We start from the raw sequence: 21,877 nt of genomic DNA on the forward strand, positions 1-21,877 counted from the left end.
CAGACCAGGACCAGTTCCCACACCCCGCTTCCCAACACCCTCCCGCAGACAGGCCCAGCGGCCACCGGCGAGCCCTCCCTCAGGCGCCGGGGCCGCCCCGCGCCTCCCTCAGGCTCCCGCCCGGCCGCGCCGGCGCACGGCGCACGCGCCCGCTGCCCGCGCTTGCGCAGAAACTAAGGGAGCGGTAACGGTCGGGTAACGGCTCCGCAACGGCCGCGGCGCGCGGGCCGCCATGGCGTACTCGACGTGCTGCAGGGTGGCCATGGTCTCCTGCCTGGTGCTCTGCGTCTCCCTCCTCCTGCCGCGGACCTTCTTGTCTCGGGGCGGCGGGAGGCAGGAGCCCGGGGCTGCGCCGCTCGCAGCACCCGCGCCGCCCGAGGGTAAGAGGCCGCTGCGGGCCGCGCCGGTGGCGGCTCCGCTGAGGCGAGGGCGGGTCGCTCCTCGCCGCCAGTCCCCCCCGCCCCGGTACACCGAGGTCCGTGTTTCGGCTGCTGCTCGGGCGCCGAGCGTAAAATGCGGTGGGTGGCTGAGCGGCGAGCCCCGGGCGGGGCGGGCTGTCGCCGCCGGCTCGCCAGGCGCTCGGCGGTGGGCCGCGCTGGGCCCGGCCGTGGGCTCTCCGCCCCCCGGGCTGCTGCTGCCGCCGGGCGGGCTGTGTGTGAGCGGTCCTTGGTTGCACGGCACGTCTGGAAGGTGCTCTGCAGCCTGGTATGAAAACGTAGCGTAGTTAATCCTTCCCATAAGTGTTAATCGTGTTACTCGGTCATGCTCTCTCCTTAAGGACGTGTGGAGTGTCAAAGACTGAATTTATTATTCTCATCCTTGCTGTAATTTATCTATTTTACCCTCAAAAAAGATAGTTTAAAATCTTCCACATTTCACCTTATTTGTTTTATGTGAGTGGGGTACCAAAGCTGCTGAAAAGAGACATACTCATACCACATTTTTTTTTTTCGTTGTGATACATCATTTTTCATTTGAAACCTTCATTATTTTGTTATTTTCTGTATGGAATGCTTTTGTTGTTGCGTATGAAATAAAAAGTTCATTTGAATCATCTTCATTGTTTAGTTTACTACTCCAGTATTTTAAACTTGGCTTTCATGCACCGTATTCTCATAACAAATGTGCCGTATGATGACACATTTAGACTCAGGTCCTTGTCCTTGCAATCCCTCGAGCTATGTCCTCATTGCCTGCCCTCCCACTCTGCATGTCCCCTCAAGTTCTAGAGGAATGCGTTCATACAAGCATCTTCCCATTCCCTTTATGCCCCTTGCCTTTTACTGTAGGTTTTTCTCCCCAAGGCACTTCACAAAAGTAGCTAGTATTATAGCCCCAGGACTTTGGCAGAGAAAGAGTTTTGCCCAGGGCTGCCCGCAAGCAAGTGGGGAGGCTGATGGAAGTACAGAGAACTTCTGGGTTGTGCTGGATGCTGGCCCACAGGGACTCGCATTCAGTGACTTTATCTTCTGCGTCCTTCCAACAGCCTGGTTCTTATGTGACCATGTACTTCAGTGACACTGATTTCATTTGACCAGGGTTTTTTAAGGGCATGTAGGCTGAAGTTACTGCTGAAACAATGTTAATGGTGAACCAAAATGCATGACTTCCATATTATGGCTACCCTTCCATGGTTGCTGTGTGTATTCTTGGTCTTTAAGAACATGAATATAGGTTCATCAGCACTGTTAAGTCTGATGAACCTATATTCCTGCATTTTAAGTCAGGTTTATAGTTTCATTCCGTAATCTCTAACACTGAAACCTGAATGGTAGCTGATTTTTTTTGAGCACATCAAGAGCAGTACTGTGAGGGCACAATGCTGGGCCCCGGCAGAGGCCCAGCAGGCAGCATAGGGGCTCGGTGAGGACTGCGGAGTCACCTGCCTGAAGCAGAGATGGGAGCAGATGCTCTGGCAGGTGGTACCTGTTTCTCCATTAACTTCAGCCCACGTGCAGCTCCTAACTGATCCCATGCTGATAGCAGATGACAGAGTTTGACAAACCGTTTTCCCAGAGCAGTGTGGGTCTTGGGCAGTTGTCAGTTCATGTTCTGGTGCTTCTTTCTTTGGCTGCAGGATGGACTGGATTGAGTTGATCTGACAGAAAAATTAGCTTTTAAAAAAAAACCAACAAAAAACTTGCCCCCAAATTACTTTCAGTGACATCTGTCTCATGAATGATGTTCATACCTGTTCTAGCACAGCCTGCTTTAAGCAGCGCTGTCATAAGCTGACTAATCACAGCCACAGTTAAATGCTTAAAATAGGTAACATAAATACTCTTTCCATCATCAATAGGTAGCATAAATACTCTCTCCATCATCCTGCAGGAGATCACAGTACAGCACGAGTTACTGTGTGCCTGATGCAGAGCGAGCGCTCAGCATGCTCCTCTGTTGCACCCCAGCACTTGTCTTTGGCTGAGGATGTAATACCTTACCTCAGCTGATCCGTTTCAGATGACAATTTATAGTCCATATTTTCAATTTGATAGCAAGAATTTCATTACACCTGCTCTGTAGACCAAACTTTATTTCACCTGAATTTATTTTTTTATTGGAAGAATAAATCTTGATTGAACAGTTCAATTCATATCTCTGTCATTAGTTGTCCTCTTCAGTGAACTGATAACTGCAGTTACCTGATGAAAGTTTCAGGGACTTGAAGTAATCATGTCATTCTTGAAGTTGATGAAGTGCTTATTGTAGTCTTAGGGGCAAAATGCCTCTGAATAAAACATTCTTAAAGTTCACTACCATTTGTTAGAACTCAATGTTACCAGAAGACTTTTTATCGAAATGGGCTTTAAGCATGGGAATGGCGCTTTCTCTAATAAAGCCATTTTCAGAGGTCTCTTTTAGGAAAATGGTGAGCATTGTACTATAGAAGTTAATTTTATCTTTCAGACAGGAAGGTTGTTCTTTTTCACAGTAATAGTTTCATGTATATGAAAGAACTTATTTAAAGAACTTACTGTGAATGTATCACATTGCTAGTTTACTTCATGGACAGGTGTTAGCTATTTTTTTTTTAAATCTTTTGGAAAAGAGGGGAAAAAAGCTACTACCAGTTTAAAAAGTGCTTTTAAGTCTAGTGTACATAAATAAAGTCTAGTGTTCATATGCAGTGCATTTTGTAAAACTACTCTTGGTAGTTGGTAGTTTAAGAAAAACCTTACAGCTCCGTGGCAATCGGTGTATAGTCTGCATTCTTATGAACAATAAAGGGGCATCAGGTAACACCTCTGCCCAACTTGGATTTGTGCAATGCGCACATCGGTTGCCTGCAGGTGTCCTTACGTAAGAAAATCAAGATGTTTCCATTTGTGGTGGTTTTTGTGTTTTCCTTTTTAACCTCCGCCTGCCATATTTAATAAAAAATGTTCAGGCATTTGACTGTATCCATTAAAAACACCAGCGCAGTGATTTAAATTAAGGATTTCAAAACTGTCATTCCTTCTAACCTTTTTTGGGTAGGTTTCTAAAGTTGTGTTGTTGGGAACACAGCTAGAGCTATTTTGTAAATGTCAGCAAAAGAGCAAGAACTAAATTAACGCATACTGTTTGTCCAGTTCATCTTGATGTTACACTGTCTGCCAGAATCAGAAGTATTTATAAAAAGATTTAGAAGAGAAGAATATAAATGACGGCACATGTAAAAAATCTAAAACATGGGTCTTGTGATAGTGTATAATATTGAAATAGAGAGTGGCCTCAACAATGAACTGAACGTGAACTTATAGTGTTATAAAAAGGATTAATTCCTTGCCTTTCTGTGGACAGAGGTGTTGGGGAAATTAGAGGGTGTTAAAGAACAGCAGCAGAAATGATATAGTGGCTTGAAAGAGAATTTAGATTAAATGTCAAGAAAATATTCTTTATAGATTATTCTAAGCTGTTATACTAAACATGGAGGCTATGCAAGAAAACCTAGGAGGACACTTTCCGTCTGGAGGTGGCCCTGCAGGAGGGACCTGGACAGGCTGGATCGATGGGCCAAGGCCAGCTGTATGAGGTTCAACAACGCCAAGTGCCGGGTCCTGCACTTGGGTCACAGCAACCCCATGCAACGCTACAGGCCTGGGGAAGAGTGGCTGGAAAGCTGCCTGGCCGAAAAGGACCCGGGGGTGTTGGTTGACAGCTGGCTGAACATGAGCCAGCAGTGTGCCCAGGTGGCCAAGAAGGCCAACAGCATCCTGGCCTGTATCAGGAATAGTGTGGCCAGCAGGAGCAGGGAGGTGATTGTCCCCCTGTACTTGGCACTGGTGAGGCCGCACCTGGAATACTGTGTCCAGTTTTGGGCCCCTCAATACAAGAAAGACATTGAGGTGCTGGAGCGTGTCCAGAGAAGGGCAACAAAGCTGGTGAAGGGTCTGGAGCACAAGTCTTATGAGGAGTGGCTGAGGGAACTGGGACTGTTTAGCCTGGAGACGAGGAGGCTGAGGGGAGACCTTATCGCTCTCTACAACTACCTGAAAGGAGGTTGTAGTGAGGTGGGTGTTGGTCTCTTCTCCCAAGTAGCTAGCGATAGGACAAGAGGAAATGGGCTCGAGCTGCGCCAGGGGAGATTTAGATTGGATATTAAGAAAAATTTCTTCACGGAAAGAGTGGTCAAGCATTGGAACAGGCTGCCCAGAGAGTCTCCATCCCTGGAGATGTTAAAAAAACGGGTAGATGTAGCACTTTGGCACATGGTTTAGTGGGCATGGTGGTGTTGGGTGGATGATTGGACTGATGATCTTAGAGGTCCTTTCCAACCTTAATGATTCCTAGTTTTTAACTTTCATTATAAATAATCCAGCCACCAAGACAGGAAACATGAAATTGCTACTCTACCCTTACTTGGTTTAGTGGTGGACTTGGTAATGTTAGGTTAATGGTTGGACTGGATGATCTTAAAGGTCTTTTCCAACCTAAACGATTCTTTGATTCTATGATTCTGTGATCATGGAGTCCATGCGTCTTTCTGTGTGTTCCCACTTGCAGCTTTAGAACACTTTGGCCAATTCATCTCATTGGACACAGAGAGAAAATAAATGTTTTGTGAAAACACGCTGCTGAGAGGGGCTAATCAAGTGCCCTGAGAAGAAGGCTTCAGTATGAATGCCTCTTTATGGGCATCTAGCAGAGAAGGAGGTCTTCCATATCCTACTTAGCAAAAGCTTTGCTTAGAGCACACATCTTCTTTAAATATCAAGTCCAAAAGCGCAGGGGAAAAAAATGTACAAAACTCTGAGTTCTGGTTCTCACAGAGCGTATTTCATTTCCGATCCCTGTGACTGTCTGAAAAAGTGGTGGCTTTCTTTTTCACTCACTATGATGAACATTTTACCAGGAAAATGTAAATGGCACCTAGGCATTCCTAAACGTGGGAGTCAGTGTACAGTTTGAAGATAGCTTTGAGGGCTGGATTTTGCATTGCTGAGGCCAGAGGATAGTCCTGTATCACACTGTCATGTTTTTTTCAGTTAAAGCTTTTACAAAACATCTAGCTGGTTTGTTCTTGGGCTGTATTTTTTTGTTTGGATGGTTTTGCATGCACAGGAAGGGATAGTGAATGCCTTACTTCTGGAAAAAACACAATCTTAGCATTTCTAAACCAAAGGGTAACCATGGTTTTGGGATAGAAACAAAGAAAAAAGGCAAAGTGCCTGCTGCAGAGCATGAACAGAACGGTGGGTGCTGTCCTCCTGAGGAGCAGCTTGGTTGAGATTTGAGGAGCGATGAGAACAGCATCCTTTGCTTTGCTGTCATCTTGGACAGGTGTCACACGCTTCTCAGACTGCCATTTCCCATCTCTAACCCTCCTCCTTCACTTCCTGGGGTCTGAAGAACATGCACATTTTATAAAGGAAGTCATGTACCGTAACCCTGATGAATGGAGTGCGAGCTTAACATAGCAACAGCCCATATGTACTTCCTGTATGTCAAACTTTATTTTTTTATTATATGTGTATGTATGTATCCCCGCATTTTACAGCTGGTCAGATGTCGCAGAAAGACATATTATCTACACTAAGAGTTGCTGAATCGTACAATAACTTAAGTCTAAATAACTTCATAAATAGTCAAGTTGGGCTCAGTAGCAATTCCTGAACCCCTCTAGGTAGAGCACATAACAGCTTTCTTGGAAAAAAGACACTTCGATGGTCTGAATATTCTCAGCTAGCTGGCTGTTGTATTAGGTGTGCTATAAACATACTTCTTTAAGATTTGCTTTTTCCAGTTGAGTGTTAATATTGTTAAAAGATTAAAAAAACCCACAATAATTCTAATTGTGATACTGCTATTAAGGACTTCATCTACATTCAGAAACCTAGTCTCTTAAACAACATAAACGTTAGCTGGGGCATAATTTCATTTCTGGACTTAAAGCTATTGAAGGGACGGGGTTAGACAAAACATGCTCTGCTTGCCCTGTAGCTGTTTTGCAAAGTTGATTTGAAGCACTGAACTGACAAATTATTAAATGTGTTGGATAAACCTTAGGTAAAAAGATTGCAAAGCCAGGTAGGCTGTATTTGGTGGAGTTACCACATGCAGCAATCAGGTCTGTGTGAAGGCAGTCCTCAGGCTGCTGCAGGGGAGTTGAGAAACGTTTCAAAAGGAGAGCAGCACTGTGGCACCATTCAAATCTAAATGGAGGTTAGTGCTCTTCCCACAGCATTGAAAATGCCCTGTTGAAGTACTCACTCAGCATTTCCATTTATGTACTGTGTATTTGACAGCTTTTTGCATATGGTGCTTCTAAGTTGCCTGTGCTGTCAATTTCCTCTATAATTTGCATGGGTTCTTCACAATAAAAAGCTATGGAAAACAGTATACTTTTTTAAAATCAAGAAATCATTATAAAAGTTTAAAAATCAACAGGGAAGATTTAGAACTAGGTGCCATGAAATTCCCCTTTAAAATTATTTTGGTAATGAAATGACTAGCGTGTATCCCTTTGGCCTGATTATCTTTAATTGAATTGAATCTTTTAAAGCAGAAACAAGGCCTTGTGGATAATTTAGAAAACTATTCCCTTTAAATACAGTTTCACCTTTGTCAATTATTTTCTGCTTTCTTTATATCTTTTTTTAATAAAGAATATTTGCATGAGTATAAGATGTTTTGCAAAGGTTTATCTACACTGCTATTTCATCCCCGCCTCAGTGATGCTGCTCTCTACACGACATCACACTTGTTTCCCCAGTGACCTACTGCTACAAGGCATTCCTGCTGGAGCAATGGGACTTTCTTGTAAATGAGATGCTATGCTTTCCATCACACACTTTGAATAATTCACTAAAATTCAAGTGCATGATAACAGCTTCCTCAAAGTCAAGCCTGAGCTAACCTGAGAGAGGTTTTGGTCAGTGGTGGTATACCTGGGCAGTTTCACTAAAGCCTATAGCACACATCACCTAAAAGAAAAAAGTGGTTTTAATAGTAGAACTTCACGAATTATTGATATCACTTCCTAATATGTATTTACTGTAATTTTCTGTGCTCAGGAGTTTAGCTGCCTATGACAGTGTTTCCTAGCAAGAGCAAATGTTAATTAAATCTAATTTTCTCTTGTCTTGCTTCTCTTAAAAATATTTGCAGCTGGGTACTTACAAAAGTAAAGTTAGTTATTTTCGGTACTGTTTCAAACCTGGTTTTCATTTTCTTTATGCAAGTGCGTGCAGCCTGTCCCAGCACCAGTGATCAGTGTCCAGGCTGCCTGGCTTTCCTGCTGCATGTGCCAGGAGGGGGAATTTTGCAGCTGGCATCAGGGGGTGAGCTGCAGCCCAGCCTGGCAGTCCCCATCTCTGGTGCTTCTATCCAATGCCTCCCGCCACCAGACTCGGTGGTGGAGTATCTGAGTAATTCAGTTCAGTTCCAAACGGCGGAAGGGAGTGCAGGGGCAAGTCCTGGCTGGGTATGGAGATAGAAAGCAGGATGTCAAGTACACGGAGGAGTAAAATAGTGAACTCAAAATTGTTGAATTGATGGCAGCAAGATAATAGAATAATGCATGAGCTTAGATTTATTGAGATTCTAGTGCCTTTCCATTGAATGAAATCATCCACAGCACCATTTCAGGCTCTCTGCAGTCTTACTCTAGCATCCATGCATCCATTTATGCTCACTCCCCTTTCTTGTTTTAAATTCTCTCTGCCTCTCTCAAGGCGAGAAACCATTTTTTCCTCTCTAAAATGCTGAAGACTGTATGTCCCAAGCTATATTCAGTCTCCTCTCTTACATTGCTTTACCCAGCACCTTTTTAAGGAGAACAGTTTGAGGTGCCATCACTTTTCTTTATCTTTCATTAATCATTTGGTAAAATCAGGTAAAATACTACTTCTTACGGCAATAGCCAAAAATCTATACTGGGCAAACACTGCAGTCCTGTACCAGGATGCTAGATGGGTAGTGGTTTATACATTAACATGCCTTTGCATAATACTGAAATATCAGGCGCACAGCAGAAAACTCTTATGTTGTTGGGGCTTTTTGGGGCAAAGATCCAGAAGTAAGAGTTCAGGTTTTCATCCTGTTAGGGATACTGATTCATAGGGTCTTTGGACAAGTATATAGCTGTTAAACTCCATGTTTTGTTAATTGTCCTGCCAGCTTTTTCTCTTCTTAAAATCAAGAGAGTAATTGTGCATACCTAACTCCCAGCACTGCATATAGTAAGTGACTGAGGATTAAGTTTACAGACTTACTGCTTAGGGTACAACAAGTTACTTTATTCATCAGTGGTGGTGCATTTAAAAGTAGAGAAAAGAGGTCAGCTGCACCTGCTGCAGTTTTAGGCTGCATGTAGAAGGGTGAAAAGTGATAGAAGAAAAATAATCATTGTGTGTTTTTTTGCAGGGAAGCTTGGTCGCTTTCCACCAGGGATGCATTACCAGGCCATTCCTGACAGCCGAGCTGCCCCTCATTTTCCAAGGTCTCACCTTGCTGAAGCCGTTGCCAAAGCCAAGGCAGGTGGAGGTGGTGGTGGAAGCACTGGTGGAACTGGGAGAGGTCTTGTGGGGCAGATTATCCCTATATATGGATTTGGCATCTTCTTATATATCCTGTACATTTTATTTAAGGTAAGACCAACATAATTTGAAAAGCCAGAGAAATAACTAAAAAACCCTCAAAACAGAAATGATAGTCCGGCTTCTGTACCTGGTTCCATTTCAGCCTTGCTCAAAAAAAACCCCTTATGCTAGACCTTTGACTGGTGGTTGAAAGATTGGTGTATCCTGTGGGTTTTGCTATTGCAAAGACTGTAGCTAAGAATGGAGGGATGGGTTGCTGAAATCCTGTATTGGCCTCTGGCTTCTTACAATTTTTTTAAGGATTTTTTTTCCCCCTGAAAAATGTGTATGTCTAGAACAGTGTTAGATTAATCTTGAATATACATATAGTATTCTATTAGGTGTGACTACATATTATATATACACTGTATATGTCATGTATTGTGTTATGCATTTAAAGTAGGAGAGAGGCAGTACAATTATTGCATACCTTCTGGAACAAAAGCACCACACTGTTGGAGAACGGGAGTTTGTAAGGTTATATTGACCACACTGGAACTACCACAGCTGAGGAACTGCTTGAAAGATAGTTTACAAAAGCACAGCCAAAATTTCCCCTCAAGTGTTTCACACATAGTTTGAACTTCTCATGGCTTTTTGTTATGCAGACGTGACTTGCATGTAGGTGACAAGAGTCAGCTGTGGGGCAGGAGGGAGAAGTGGACTTGTGGAAATGTTTTTTACTTTGAGTGGGGGCTAAATACAAACTGAGCAGCTTGCTGTCGACAGACAAGAGGCAAGAACGAGGTGAATTGGGTGAGCTGATCAAACACGAAGACAAAAGAAATAGATTGCCTGCAGCTTCTGTATTGAGCCAGCCAGTATCTTTGCTGCAGGTACAAAGTTGGTAAGGAATAATGGCAGAAAACGTTGCAAGAGGGACAAGTGCGGTGTCATGACCCAAACTGGGCTGCCCAGAGAGGATCATGGTGGTTCTGTGATTCCCTTGGGCTAAATTAAGGTGAAATGACACCAAATGATCGCTTAAACACTTACATTGATGGTAAACACCAACCTGAACTTGGAAAGCATAACAGTAGGCAACCTGAACGAGGAAAATGCAACAATAGGCAATGTGGGTTCTAATTCAAATACGTGTCAGAGGAAAGGAAAAGGAAGAAAGGGTGGGGGGAGGGAGAGAAAGAGATCACCACCCTTGGATCCCGCAATGTCGATGGTAACCGTGGCAATCCGCTGGCGGTGGGCACGCTGCTCTTGGAGCTCAGGGCCTCCAGCTGCGCCAGCACTGGGTGAGGGAGGCCGGTCCGGAGCAGCAGCAGCGTGGAGTCCTCCGGTGGTGGGGGTGCACACGTGGCTCCTCAAAGTTGTGTCCTTTATAGGCCAGTCCCCGCATCTAGTCTCACTCTCCTTGAGGCTTGTTCCAGAATGTTCTTCACCTTCTGTGCAGGCGCCACTGGGGGGGACGGGGTGTGGTTGCGAGGGGTCTTTTGGGTGGTTGTGAGCCCCTTCTTCAAATGAACGCCACATGACCTTCAGCCATCAGAAGGCAGAACTGTGCATCCTCCGACACACCTCCCAGCTCCATGTGTTCGGTTCGGCTTCTCACCTGTGGCTCAGTAGTGCTATGCAGACCCTAATTTATCGCTATGCAGACCTTAACTTGTCCCACCATGACATTTGAGACATTAACTCTTTCAGTCTCTCACATGGGTTCACATATAATTCCTTCAGAACTTGTCCTGTATTTCACAATAATTGCCCAACGCACTTTTTTTCCCCTCCTATACGCAGAAGAATTACAGGATCAGGCTGCAACAGATAAATATTCTAAAATGAAAAAGTTATTTTTGATGAGTTATAGTTTCACTATGCTTAGAAATATCATTTGTTCCAAGTGTCTTTTGGGAGTTTTCAGCTGGCAAGATCTCCCAAGCATCTTTCATGGTTGCCTGTTTTTGCTGCTGAGCATGCTTTTCCGTAGTTACTTTCTGGCATATTTTAGTTTTCCATCCTTTTTTCTGTAGCCTTTGGGGCTTATATATTACTGTTGCTGTAACTCATAGAAGGGTTGTCTTTTTTTCACTCATCAGCTGGCTTCCAAGGGAAAAACTGTTGCTGGAGAGCGGAAATGTGCTACTGCTGCATCTGGAAACATGAAGAGGAAAATCAGTGAGTACGACTTCTGAGTTGTATCTGTGTAGCTCTTGACTCTGTGAGGCATGGTCCAACTGAGTTCTTCAAGTTCTGGGCACACTGTAAAGCTGCTGTTCACCCCCGTAAAGAGCAAGCCAGAAGCTTCTGTGTTGGAATAAGCAAGAGTTAAAGTGAATTACTGCACCATCACTTTCTAATCTTATTCAGCTAATGAGACTGCAATAGTAGCCTGATCCCATGCTCGCCTGGAAGCAATGGCTTTTCCTGAGGTTCACTGAATTAACTGTACGGATTTGCTGAAAAGCTATGGAGCTAATGATTAAAAATGGATAATAGGATGTCCATCTGTAATTATTCTATAATCCATAATATTCTAGTAATTGTATATAAAGATATTATTAAAAGCTGCCTTCATTTTTTTGAATTTGCGAATCCTAAGCCATCACCAGGCATTTCCCTACTTTTTCCCTTCCCTTTTTACAATTTTGATGAGAAAGCAAACAGTATTCTGAAATGTTACTGTGATTTTACCTAAATATCGGTGGGATAGATTCAACTATTTGTAGACATTTATTAGATAAATTAATATGCTTACTGTTAAAGATTGGATGAGTAGTTACCATAACAGTCTTTAAATGTGTCATGTTTAGCTGGCTAAATTGTAATAGGAAAGAAAAGTACTTAGGGCTTTATAGAAGGTGCTAGCAGTAAGGTAATTCTCTTAACATAGCTGTAATTATCTTGACATTAATGCGTATATTAGGAATACCTAATGTACTCAGTACTATAGACTGTATTTTCAGTGCACTTGTACTGCATTGTGCCTGGCAATTTTGTGCAATTTATTAGCAACGGTAATTGTATTTTTTTCTCTAATGCTTGGTAAGAGAAACTAACTTTTCAGTAAGTTAATATTTACTGTCATTATAACCCAAAGAACTAGTGATGAAAATTATTCTGCCTTTTTCTAGAGCTCTTTATTTGTATTCCTAAAGCATTCATTGCAAGCTGTAGCAGAGCAGGGGACAAGTCACTGGACTAGGAACCACTTACGTAGTGACTTGGAGGGAGTAACTTCCTTTCTCTTTGCCAGTTTCCCTTCCCCTATTTTTAAAGTCTCAGACAAATAATTACATTCTCTGCAGAATAGAGGTCTTTGCCAAAGAAGGATGTTTGTGGATGGCTTTCTCGATTCCTACGATGTCAGAGTTCCATTGTGCCTTTGTGCTGCTTAAATGGGTGTGCCTGTAGCAGCTGAATATTTAACTAACCCAGGCTGGTTTCATTTTGTTCTGCAGTTGGGAACAATGAAGTCTCAGCTACAAGATTTTGAGCATGAGCTACAAAAGCCAAACAAGGAGCTCTAGCATTTTTGTTGATGTCCATGCTGTTGCATCTTTATTGTTAACGCTTTTGGCTAACTTAGAGCCAGTATGGGTGTTCCTGCATGCATACGTATGTGTCTACTATAGTATTATGGACACATTTTTTTGAAAAAAGTGCAACTGTGGACATACTGTGCTTTGCTCCCCAGACAGACACCATGTGGCTAGCTGTTGTTCATCCCGGTAAGCCTGGCAGACCATTAGCACTCACTGCCTACCCTGGCACGCCTGTGCAGGGTTGGATGCCATCAAGCCCATGAACTTTATTCTGTTCAACAAAGATGTGGTTTCTCAAACCATAGACTCATTAGAAAATGCCTAAGTGACCTTTTGTCTCTGTTCCCAAGGTCTTAACAGGGAAATTCCATGAGAACTATTAATTCGGCAGTAGACAGTAAAAGACTATGGTTTCCTTGGGGGGGGAAGTATTTTCTTTTCCCTAACTTTAATCTCGAGGGCACTTACAGTGACCCACTCACTCTGCTTATTGGGAGGTTGCTCAGGAGCCTTTGAAAGAATTCTGGTGCTTTCTCTGTGTCTTATTACCATTGACAATAGTCTCCACCTTCTTATATCAGGAAAATTAGATAGAACTCTTTAAGCTGCATGTTTTACTTTCCTCACAAACAGTTTGGTTTGGTACAGCATATGCTACCTGTGATAATGGGACAGGGATACATTTTCAAAGCTCCTACTGACAGATCTTGTGATCTTGTTTGTTTTACAGCTGACTATGAGCTCACTCAACTCCAGGAAAAACTGAGAGAGACAGAAGAAGCTATGGAAAAATTAATGAACAGAGTAGGACCTAACTATGACAGGTATGTTTCAAATTACAGCAGTTCAAGGAGAGATTCTGCTCTGATGAGAAATTAAACTTTCTTATACTGGCTATATTAAAATAGCATTTTTATTACTACTTCAAATTGTAGAAATTTGATTTTACACATCACACTTTTTGTTCTGCAGTTTTTCTCTTTTCAGCGTCTGTACTTCAAATAAATAATTTTTTCCAAATTCATTTTCCTTAAACAGAAAAACAACTATCCCTACCCTTCCCCTTTGTACAGTGTGTTATTTGGAAGATAATGACAGGTATGTGTAAACAGAAAATAAAGTGTCTACATTTAAAGTATATAAAACAACCTGTCTTATGTGACCAAAGTAATATTCTGAATGATTCCTAAGAGACCCATTTGTTTTATGTTATTTTCCAGTTCTAGGGATCATTTTTCTAAATAGAAATGCTATTATAATCTATGTAAATGCCTGTTAGAATATCAATAAAATATATCTTTAAGGGCAGACTTGTATAATAATCTGATTCCATAACTTAGTTCCACCCTGTAGCCAGTAAATCCATGCATTTGCTGCTAAATATAAAAGAAAAAAAGAGTTGTAAAATCAGGATTTAAAAATTTATTATGTTCATCAATGTTTGCTATAAATCTGAGATCACTATTCTACATTATAAAGAAACACTGGAAACAAGTCTATGTTTTTCATAAGGAGTGTAACAATACATCAATAGGACAATGCATAACTGCAGTGTTTAAAAATTTAAATACCATGAATATTAAGATGATGTTTGCAAGCAAAAAAGATAGCTGTTCAGGCTGTAACGCATGTTAACTTTGGATCAGTCAATGCCTGTTTTAACCCATTCTGTAGGAACAATTCTGTGCTGAATTTGCACGTTTATGTTCTTCATTCCTGCTTCAAACCGCATTCTCTTTGAGCAGGTAGTTTTGCCCACTTTGCACCATGCTCTGTATTGCGGCTGCACTCGTCTCAGCAAGACGAGGTGCCAAACTTGCCTGTGTCAGGCCAGGTTTCAGCGAGACAACCCCTAAGCAGCCCTGGTTTTGTTAGTGAAACAGAAGGATACTATTTTGAATATTACTCTTCTCTGTTTTGGAGACCTAATGCAATGCTCTACGTGTACCTTTAAGCTGCCAGAAATAGGCTTATGAGCTGCCCAGATATGGTGCTGGCTCTCAGGATAGGATATTTTTTACTGAGAAAATGGGTTTAGGGTCTGATCCAGTATTTGTTCCACTCTGTGTTACTGGCTCAGAGCCTTTATTTAGTAGAACTTCCCTGCTTTGTTCAACCAAACTATTTATATAGATGGATCTAAAAGCCTCAGGGGAAATCAGAATCTGAATCTAATAAAGAATTTTGTATGAAGCCTCTTTAAAGAGAAGGGGGAAAGCACCTCTAGATGGAGCAAATAGCTGTTTTTCAAATACACCCAGACTTTGAAGCTTTCTTAATCTACACTGAAACTCATTAAGTTCAGTAATACCAGATGAATGTCTTAAAATAAAATGTATGGTTAGAAAGTGTAATTAGACCACAGAGTACAGTGCTAGGCTTATTCATTCTGGATGATGATAGATTTAAATTAAAAGGAAAGAGGAAGAGAGCAAAAATTATTTGAGCTCTATTTATTAATATGCAGTTAAACAGAATTCCTTACAACAGAAGAGTCAGAGAAAGAAATAACTGGTATCAGTTTTAAACTAATGCTGAAAGACCCCAGGTGAGACCATGGCCCATTATACTACATATGGCAAAGCGACTCCCAGCCTGCCAAGTGAAGTATTAGTAACCAAACCAGAGGACGTATTTTGCATTGTCACAAAACCCGATGTATCACAACAACACACAGTGTTTGTAGTAGTGTCGAGGTCTGAGCTCCTGCCTCAGTGTCCTCTCACTATACTTCAGGAGCGTTCTCCTCCCAGCTGAACTGCTCCAGGATTCATCCTGGCTTTCTCCTTCTGGTGAAGGAGTCCAAAGACATTCTGATTTTGTATATTTTCTTCAACAAAACATTGCTTTTGAAATCCAGATGAGTTTGGAAGCACAGTTTATTCTCAGATAATGCTGTACCATAGAAAGAAATCCCATTTCAAAGGAATAATATATACTGTACTGTGTGATTTTATGCTGCTTTCTTATGTAGCAAGCATAGATATTGTTTTCTTGCTGTGGCTTGTCCTGCTTATTTCTTTTTCTTTCAAAAGCATTTGAGTGAAGTGAGGCTGGAAGACCTCTCAATACTTAGCCCATTTTCTCAGATGGGATAGCTAGTATTAGCCAGCCCTGTGTTGAAGAAAGTAGGCAGGCAGAGACTTGGATTCGCTTTTCTTTTAAATGAGGCTTGAAGACAAACCTCCAAACCAACCACGGACGCCTCCAGTTGGAGGAATTCCTCCAGTTGGAATTGCTACAGCCTTAAGTACAGAAACCCCCTTGCAGAAATGCAAAACTTTCAAAAAGTACAAGTACAGATACTTTTAATAAGGCCTAGCATGTATCAGCAAGGACTAGAAGCAAGGTAAAGAAAGCAAGAGGAAGACAGAACTACCTTGTCAGGTCCTCAGCAACATAACCGAACCTAAACTGAGAGACAGACAAAGATAATTGTTACCTAATGCACGTGCTGTAATGGGTAGTACTTAGTACCTAAGGATATAATGATTCACGGCTCTGAGAAAACCTAGCACTCTTCCCAGCTCTTTTTTTAACAGGTTATAAATTTAAATTATACAGTTTTGTAATTTATCATCACATCCTATCACTAAGGGGACCTCAGTATCTCCAGTTTCTAAATGTAGACCTTTACAGTCCAGTATCTCTCAGCAGAGATGAGGAGCCTTTCTAGGAGTTTGATGATTCAGAAATAAAGACTTGATTGATGGTTATATAGGGCGCTCTGCATTAAAAGCATGCATACTGCTTTTCTCCAGGCTTTTAGCAATTTTTTCCAATGTTGGGACAGTGATATAATGGGAACAAAAGATTTCCCTACCCATTCTCACAGATGTCTTACCCATATTCTTTTCACCACTGTCTGTGAAATTTGGTATTTTGAAGCCACTTTAAATTGAAGAATACGTGTAAATATTTTTCTCAATGGGAGTATTGTACAATACTCTCTTGTAAAACAAAAATCTCAATCTGTGGTAATTAGGTAAGAGGTAGAAATAATGCAGCTCAATTACCTGTTTTTAAAGCCCTGTTTACCAGGCTGTCCATTGGAAAAACTTGCCTTTTTACTATAAACTAAGCAAATGTGATATGGAAGAGAGAGAGAGAGAGAGGCTGTACTCTGTGGGGTGCCATTTTTGGGCTATAGCTGCATTATAATAATGATTATTTTAAGATCATGAAGCAAAAAAATACAGGTTGACATGTCTGAGATACCATGTTAGATTATGGATTTTCACTGCACTCATGATAGCTCTTTAAGAAATGTTCTGATCTCTGTGTAAGAGTAAGAAACCTTTACTTTACCTGTCAGTGAGCACTTTGGGAAGAGTCCCAAAACGTAAGCATTGCCACTATGAAAAGTAATAGCTGTGTTGGAGCTACAAACACACAGAGCAAAAATAATGACCTTTTTCTTACACTGTAAACCTTTCGCATCTGTTGTCCTCTTAGTATTTGTAAGTAAGTGCATTGTACCCTGGTAAATCTCCCGTACACAGGCAGCCAGATGTCATACATTGCCAGCATCCTACATTAAGTCTTCCTAGAGGCCTTAAATGAAGTAGAAATAGTGCATGGGCTTTGGTTTCTCCCTCTCTACAGGGAAATCTGTCTTTTAAACAAGGTATCTGGAGGAGGAACACTCCGCAATACAGAGACTTTGTGTTGTAATAAGACACTAGTGCTTTCTAATGAGTATCCAGCATATTAGGAATTTCTCTGTATGAAATGCCACAGTGATGCAGCTGCATTGATTGATCCTATTATCTGAGCTAACATATCTCCCCACTGTGCTAAACAGGCAGGGCTCTCTGTCTTTTTCCAGGTGATATATATTCAAATTACATAGACTTTTGTCTATAAAAGGAGGATTAGTTTGGCAGTTCTATTACAGCTTTTGTCAAAGGCAGCTAGCTGATGAAACCATTTCTTTTTGTGTGCCTCTTAATTCACATGTCAAATTCTACATCTGCATAAGGCTTTTGAGAAGATGCTGTCTCACACCTTTGCTTGTTCTGCAGAACAAACTGCTCCTGCAACTTGAGGGGACACAGTGCAACCTCCATATAGCATCTGTATCAGCTTTTCAAACTGTGGGGCAAAGTGCAGAGAAGTGATGTTTAGCCTTGTGATCTCAGCCAAACAGTTTAATCTGGGTAGCTGCTAATGCAACCAGTGGGCCTGCTCCTGCGCTGAGTTCAGTTACAGACAATTGTGTGTGCAACTGTGCACAAAATCTAGCCCAGGGTCAGCACTTTGATGACCGTCGCACAAACCAGCAGTATGATGCTAATCTCTTTGGCTTTAAACCAGTATGACTCTGCTGCCTTTAGTGGAGTAACTATTGTGTCACCATCATTCCCATATATGTAGAGTAGCACAAAGTACCTATTAAAGTGCTGCTCTAGTCATGACAGTTAGTAAGAGGGAAAACTGAAGATGGATGCTGCAAGTTTTTAAGTTTATGATGATTCAGGTACCTGAAACAAATTTTAGGTAGATACTAATCACCTAAATCCAAAATCATTACTCTGTTTCCAGCTCCTCCCTTCCCATCTCACCCCTAAGATTCACCGAGCAGCTGTCTAATCTTGGAGATTATCTGCCTATCTGATAGTCTGGAGGTCACCAGAGATCATCTGTCCGACCTCATGTACCACCCACAGTTCAGCATTCTGCGCATGCCAAGGGCCGCCCGCTCTGAGTACCTAGGGGCAATAGATCCTGCCTAAAACACAGCGAGATTCAAAAGAGCACCAGAGGAGTGCCTCAGTCCCCTGAGAGGCTCAAACTGGCACTTACACAGATCAAACACCTGCTCAAGAGCAACTTGAGACTCAAGATGAAATGAACACAATAGTCAGAACCATTTTCACCCCTAAGTACAGCAAGTGTATGTCTTATTCTGACCAGCTGAGTTAGTGAGTAGAACTCAGATCACCACCCTCCAAATACTTCTTTTTTGTCCGTAAGATTTTTAGGAGACTGGGGTTTTTTTCAGAGAAAATAACATGTAATGACTATATGATCTTATCTGTTGGAAGCATTTTTGTTATAACAGTAAGTAATTGTATTACCTGAGCAGTAGTAATTACTAGAATCAGCAGTGTAGAACCAGTCAAAATTATAGTTTGCTTTTAATCTGATAAAAATCTCGGTTGCCTCCCACTCTCCCTCTGATTCTAAAGAGCAAGTTAAAGTTAAATGTAACACCTTCTTTTCATTTTTAAATCTTCCTTCCTGCTTCTCCCCCCACCTCTTCAGCAGGCATTGACTCTGTATAATAACATGATGATCTGTCCAACTGACATTTCTTAATGAGGCCTTGCAAATTTAATACCATTAATGGTTATAATTAGGGATCATTAGACTCTTGAGACTAATGTCTGTGTGAGACATTTTGATCAGGCCCACAAGTTGTTTTAAATGTAGCATAGGGGCTCAATTACATTTTCTTATAAAGCTATATGTCCTGGTTTCAGTTGGGATAGAGTTAATTGTCTTCCTAGTAGCAGGCATAGTGCTGTGTTTTGGATTTAGTATGAGAATAATGTTGATAACACGCTGATGTTTTTAGTTGTTGCTAAGTACTGCTTATGCTAGTCAAGGACTTTTCAGCTTCCCGTGCTCTGCCAGGTGCACAAGAAGCTGGGAGGGGGCACAGCCAGAAGAGTTGATCCAAACTGACCAAAGGGCTATTCCATACCATATGACGTCATGCTCAGTATATAAACTGGGGGGGGTTGGCTGGGGAGCAGCGATTGCTGCTCGGGAACTGTCTGGGTATCGGTCAGTGGGTGGTGAGCAATTGCATTGTGCATCACTTGCTTTGTATATTATTATTATTATTATTATTATTATCATCATCATCATCATCATCATCATTGTCATCATTATATTGTTATAATTACTATTTTACTTTATTTCAATTATTAAACTGTTCTTATCTCAACCCAGGAGTGTTTCTCACTCTTACTCCTCCAGTTCTCTCCCCCATCCCACAGGGGCAGGGGGAGTGAGCGAGCGGCTGCATGGTGCTTAGTTCCTGGCTGGGGCTAAACCACGACAGTATGGCACTCTAATTCTCACCTAACACTCTTTTAAAGGCCAGAAATTTCTGTAGTGTCTTTTGTACCATAACTTTTGCTTGTGTGTCACTTTCATCTTGCTCTCACATTGGCTGTACCTGCCTTCCTTTAAGTTTGTTTAAGTTTGCAGGCTTTCTGGATAAATGGATGAACCTTTATACTGAGCTGAAGTGCGCACCACATGCAGATGTGGAATAGTGATCGTACTGCAGCCAGGTTTCTTCAGACTGTGCTGCTGGGACAGACCAAACAGCTGGGTTCAAACTATGTTATTCATTTGTAATAATAGTGGATTGAATTCTGGTGTCTAATATTTTCTAGCAGGACTCAAAATGTTACAACAGACCAGGAAAAAAGGTTACTTCAGCAACTCCGAGAAATTACTAGAGTTATGAAGGAAGGAAAATTCATAGATGGCATCTCTCCTGAGAAGGAAGCTGAAGAAGCTCCTTACATGGAGGACTGGGAAGGTAAGCAAGAGCCTTTCTTACCATTACTCTGACAAGAAAAATTGAGTAAGGATTACTTGTAGTCTCGATCCTTTCAAAATTTTTTAACTTTATCCTTTCTTTTCAGAAGTCAGTGTTCAAAACTTTGCAAGAAGTGGTTTGTTTTCCCAACCATAATAGAAATAAAATAGGTTTTGAGGCATCCAGAATTTCCTTTAGTGTAAACACTACACTATCTGCTGCCAAAAGTGGCATATGAATATTCACATATGCTCCATCTGTTGATGGGTCTTGGCTGCTATAGGTTTATGTCTTTCCCTTGGGCTAGATTTCATGCAAAATCATAAAACCCTTGGAAATCAGAATCAATATATTTTGGGTAACTTACAGTTTTTACTTTTGATTAGTCATTCTTTGTTTGCTCCAATGTTGTAAAAGTCAACTCCAGGAATTCTGTCTTTTAAAAATTCTTTATTTTAATGTCCTTTCCATTCCTCAGTGTTTTCTTGTTACATTAATGTGTTTTCAAGATATCCTAGCTGAGCTGCTCACTGTCATAATTTCAAATGCGGACTTAATTCCTTGCTCTTTAAGAAGCTTTCAAAAATGATCCAAAACATGAAGCATAAACAGTGGCCTCAAGCTCTGTTTTCTTAAGTCAAGTTCATGATGCATTTTCTAAAATGAAATGCACAAAGTCATTGACGTATCTGGTTTTTCAACTTTATAAATAATGCTGTTTGTAGCAAAAGTCTTCAAAACATGAATCAGTCAATCTGTAGACAGAAATAAACAAAAAAAAAAAGATCTATTTAAAGGTCTAAGACACGCAGTTTTCACCTGTTAGCTCTCATAGCTTTCAGCAAAGCTCAGATATTTACTCCTGAAAGTCACGGTTGATATCCTGGCTCCCTAAAAATAAGTGGTTTTATCATCATCTCCCAAGAAGTCATATTTTGCACATTCTTGCTGTGGATTTAATGCTGTGACGTATACATGGCATTAAAGAGATGACTTGTACTGGCAGTGCTCAAAACAACTGTTCTAACAAACTTGTGCATCGATCACTGAAGTCAGTACTACTTTTAAATGCTGGTAACACCTCAAGCTGCATATCACTTTATTCCTAAGGTTATCCAGAAGAGACCTATCCTGTCTACGATAACTCCGATTGCTTCAAGCGCAAACAGGACACAATCCTTGTAGATTACCCTGACCTGAGCCAGCCCTCTGCAGAAGAGCTGGCAGAAAGAATGGAGGGCATGGAAGATGAGGAGCATCTGTGCAATGAAACCCTGCTATCTGATCTCACCATGGGAAGGGGCGGTCATGACTTAATGCAGAAAAAGGACGAGGTAACTGGCATCAGTGAAGAGGAGAGGGTTCTTCATCACAGCCGAAGCACTGAGGGGTGCTGCTGTTGTTACGAGGATGACGATCCTGCTGTCATAGCAGAGAACGCTGGATTCCACTCTGAGAGCTGCAGTGAAGCAGAAGAGTCAACCCAAGAGGACCTGTCTGTGGAGTCAGAAAATGAAAATGCAGCACTGAAAAAGCAAAAAGCCAGTGATTCAGATGAAACAGGCACACTGAGAAAGCGCAACACAAAAGGACTTGAGTAATAGGGACAATTTGGTGGATGTTACCTAGATGGTGAAGGTAGAGGTCATAAACTGTCATTTGTGTGGGTTTTTTTTTTCCCAGTGAAGACTTCTCTGTGTTTGTCTCCTTGTACCAATTTCATTCCTGTGGTAACAGTCACATCATCTACCTGAACT

The 21,877-nt window shown here is 41.7% G+C and overlaps 1 protein-coding gene across 3 annotated transcripts; it reads left to right on the forward strand.

The window, feature by feature from the left end:
• The first annotated feature begins 232 nt into the window (after nt 1-232).
• On the forward strand, nt 233-21,721 carry RIC3 (RIC3 acetylcholine receptor chaperone). Of its 3 annotated transcripts, XM_075712836.1 has the most exons (7): nt 233-380; nt 8,848-9,071; nt 11,114-11,192; nt 13,290-13,383; nt 13,598-13,657; nt 19,972-20,120; nt 21,231-21,721. In XM_075712836.1, exons 1-7 carry the CDS (start codon nt 233-235, stop codon nt 21,719-21,721), a joined length of 1,245 nt encoding a protein of 414 aa, XP_075568951.1. The 3 variants fall into 3 exon arrangements, with proteins under 3 accessions (XP_075568951.1, XP_075568952.1, XP_075568953.1); XM_075712837.1 differs by lacking the exon at nt 13,598-13,657; XM_075712838.1 differs by lacking the exon at nt 13,598-13,657 and having other exon boundaries at nt 19,975-20,120.
• The last annotated feature ends 156 nt before the right edge of the window (nt 21,722-21,877 follow it).

This window comes from Pelecanus crispus, chromosome 6 (genome assembly GCF_030463565.1).
Source record: "Pelecanus crispus isolate bPelCri1 chromosome 6, bPelCri1.pri, whole genome shotgun sequence".
Lineage (NCBI taxonomy): Eukaryota > Metazoa > Chordata > Aves > Pelecaniformes > Pelecanidae > Pelecanus > Pelecanus crispus.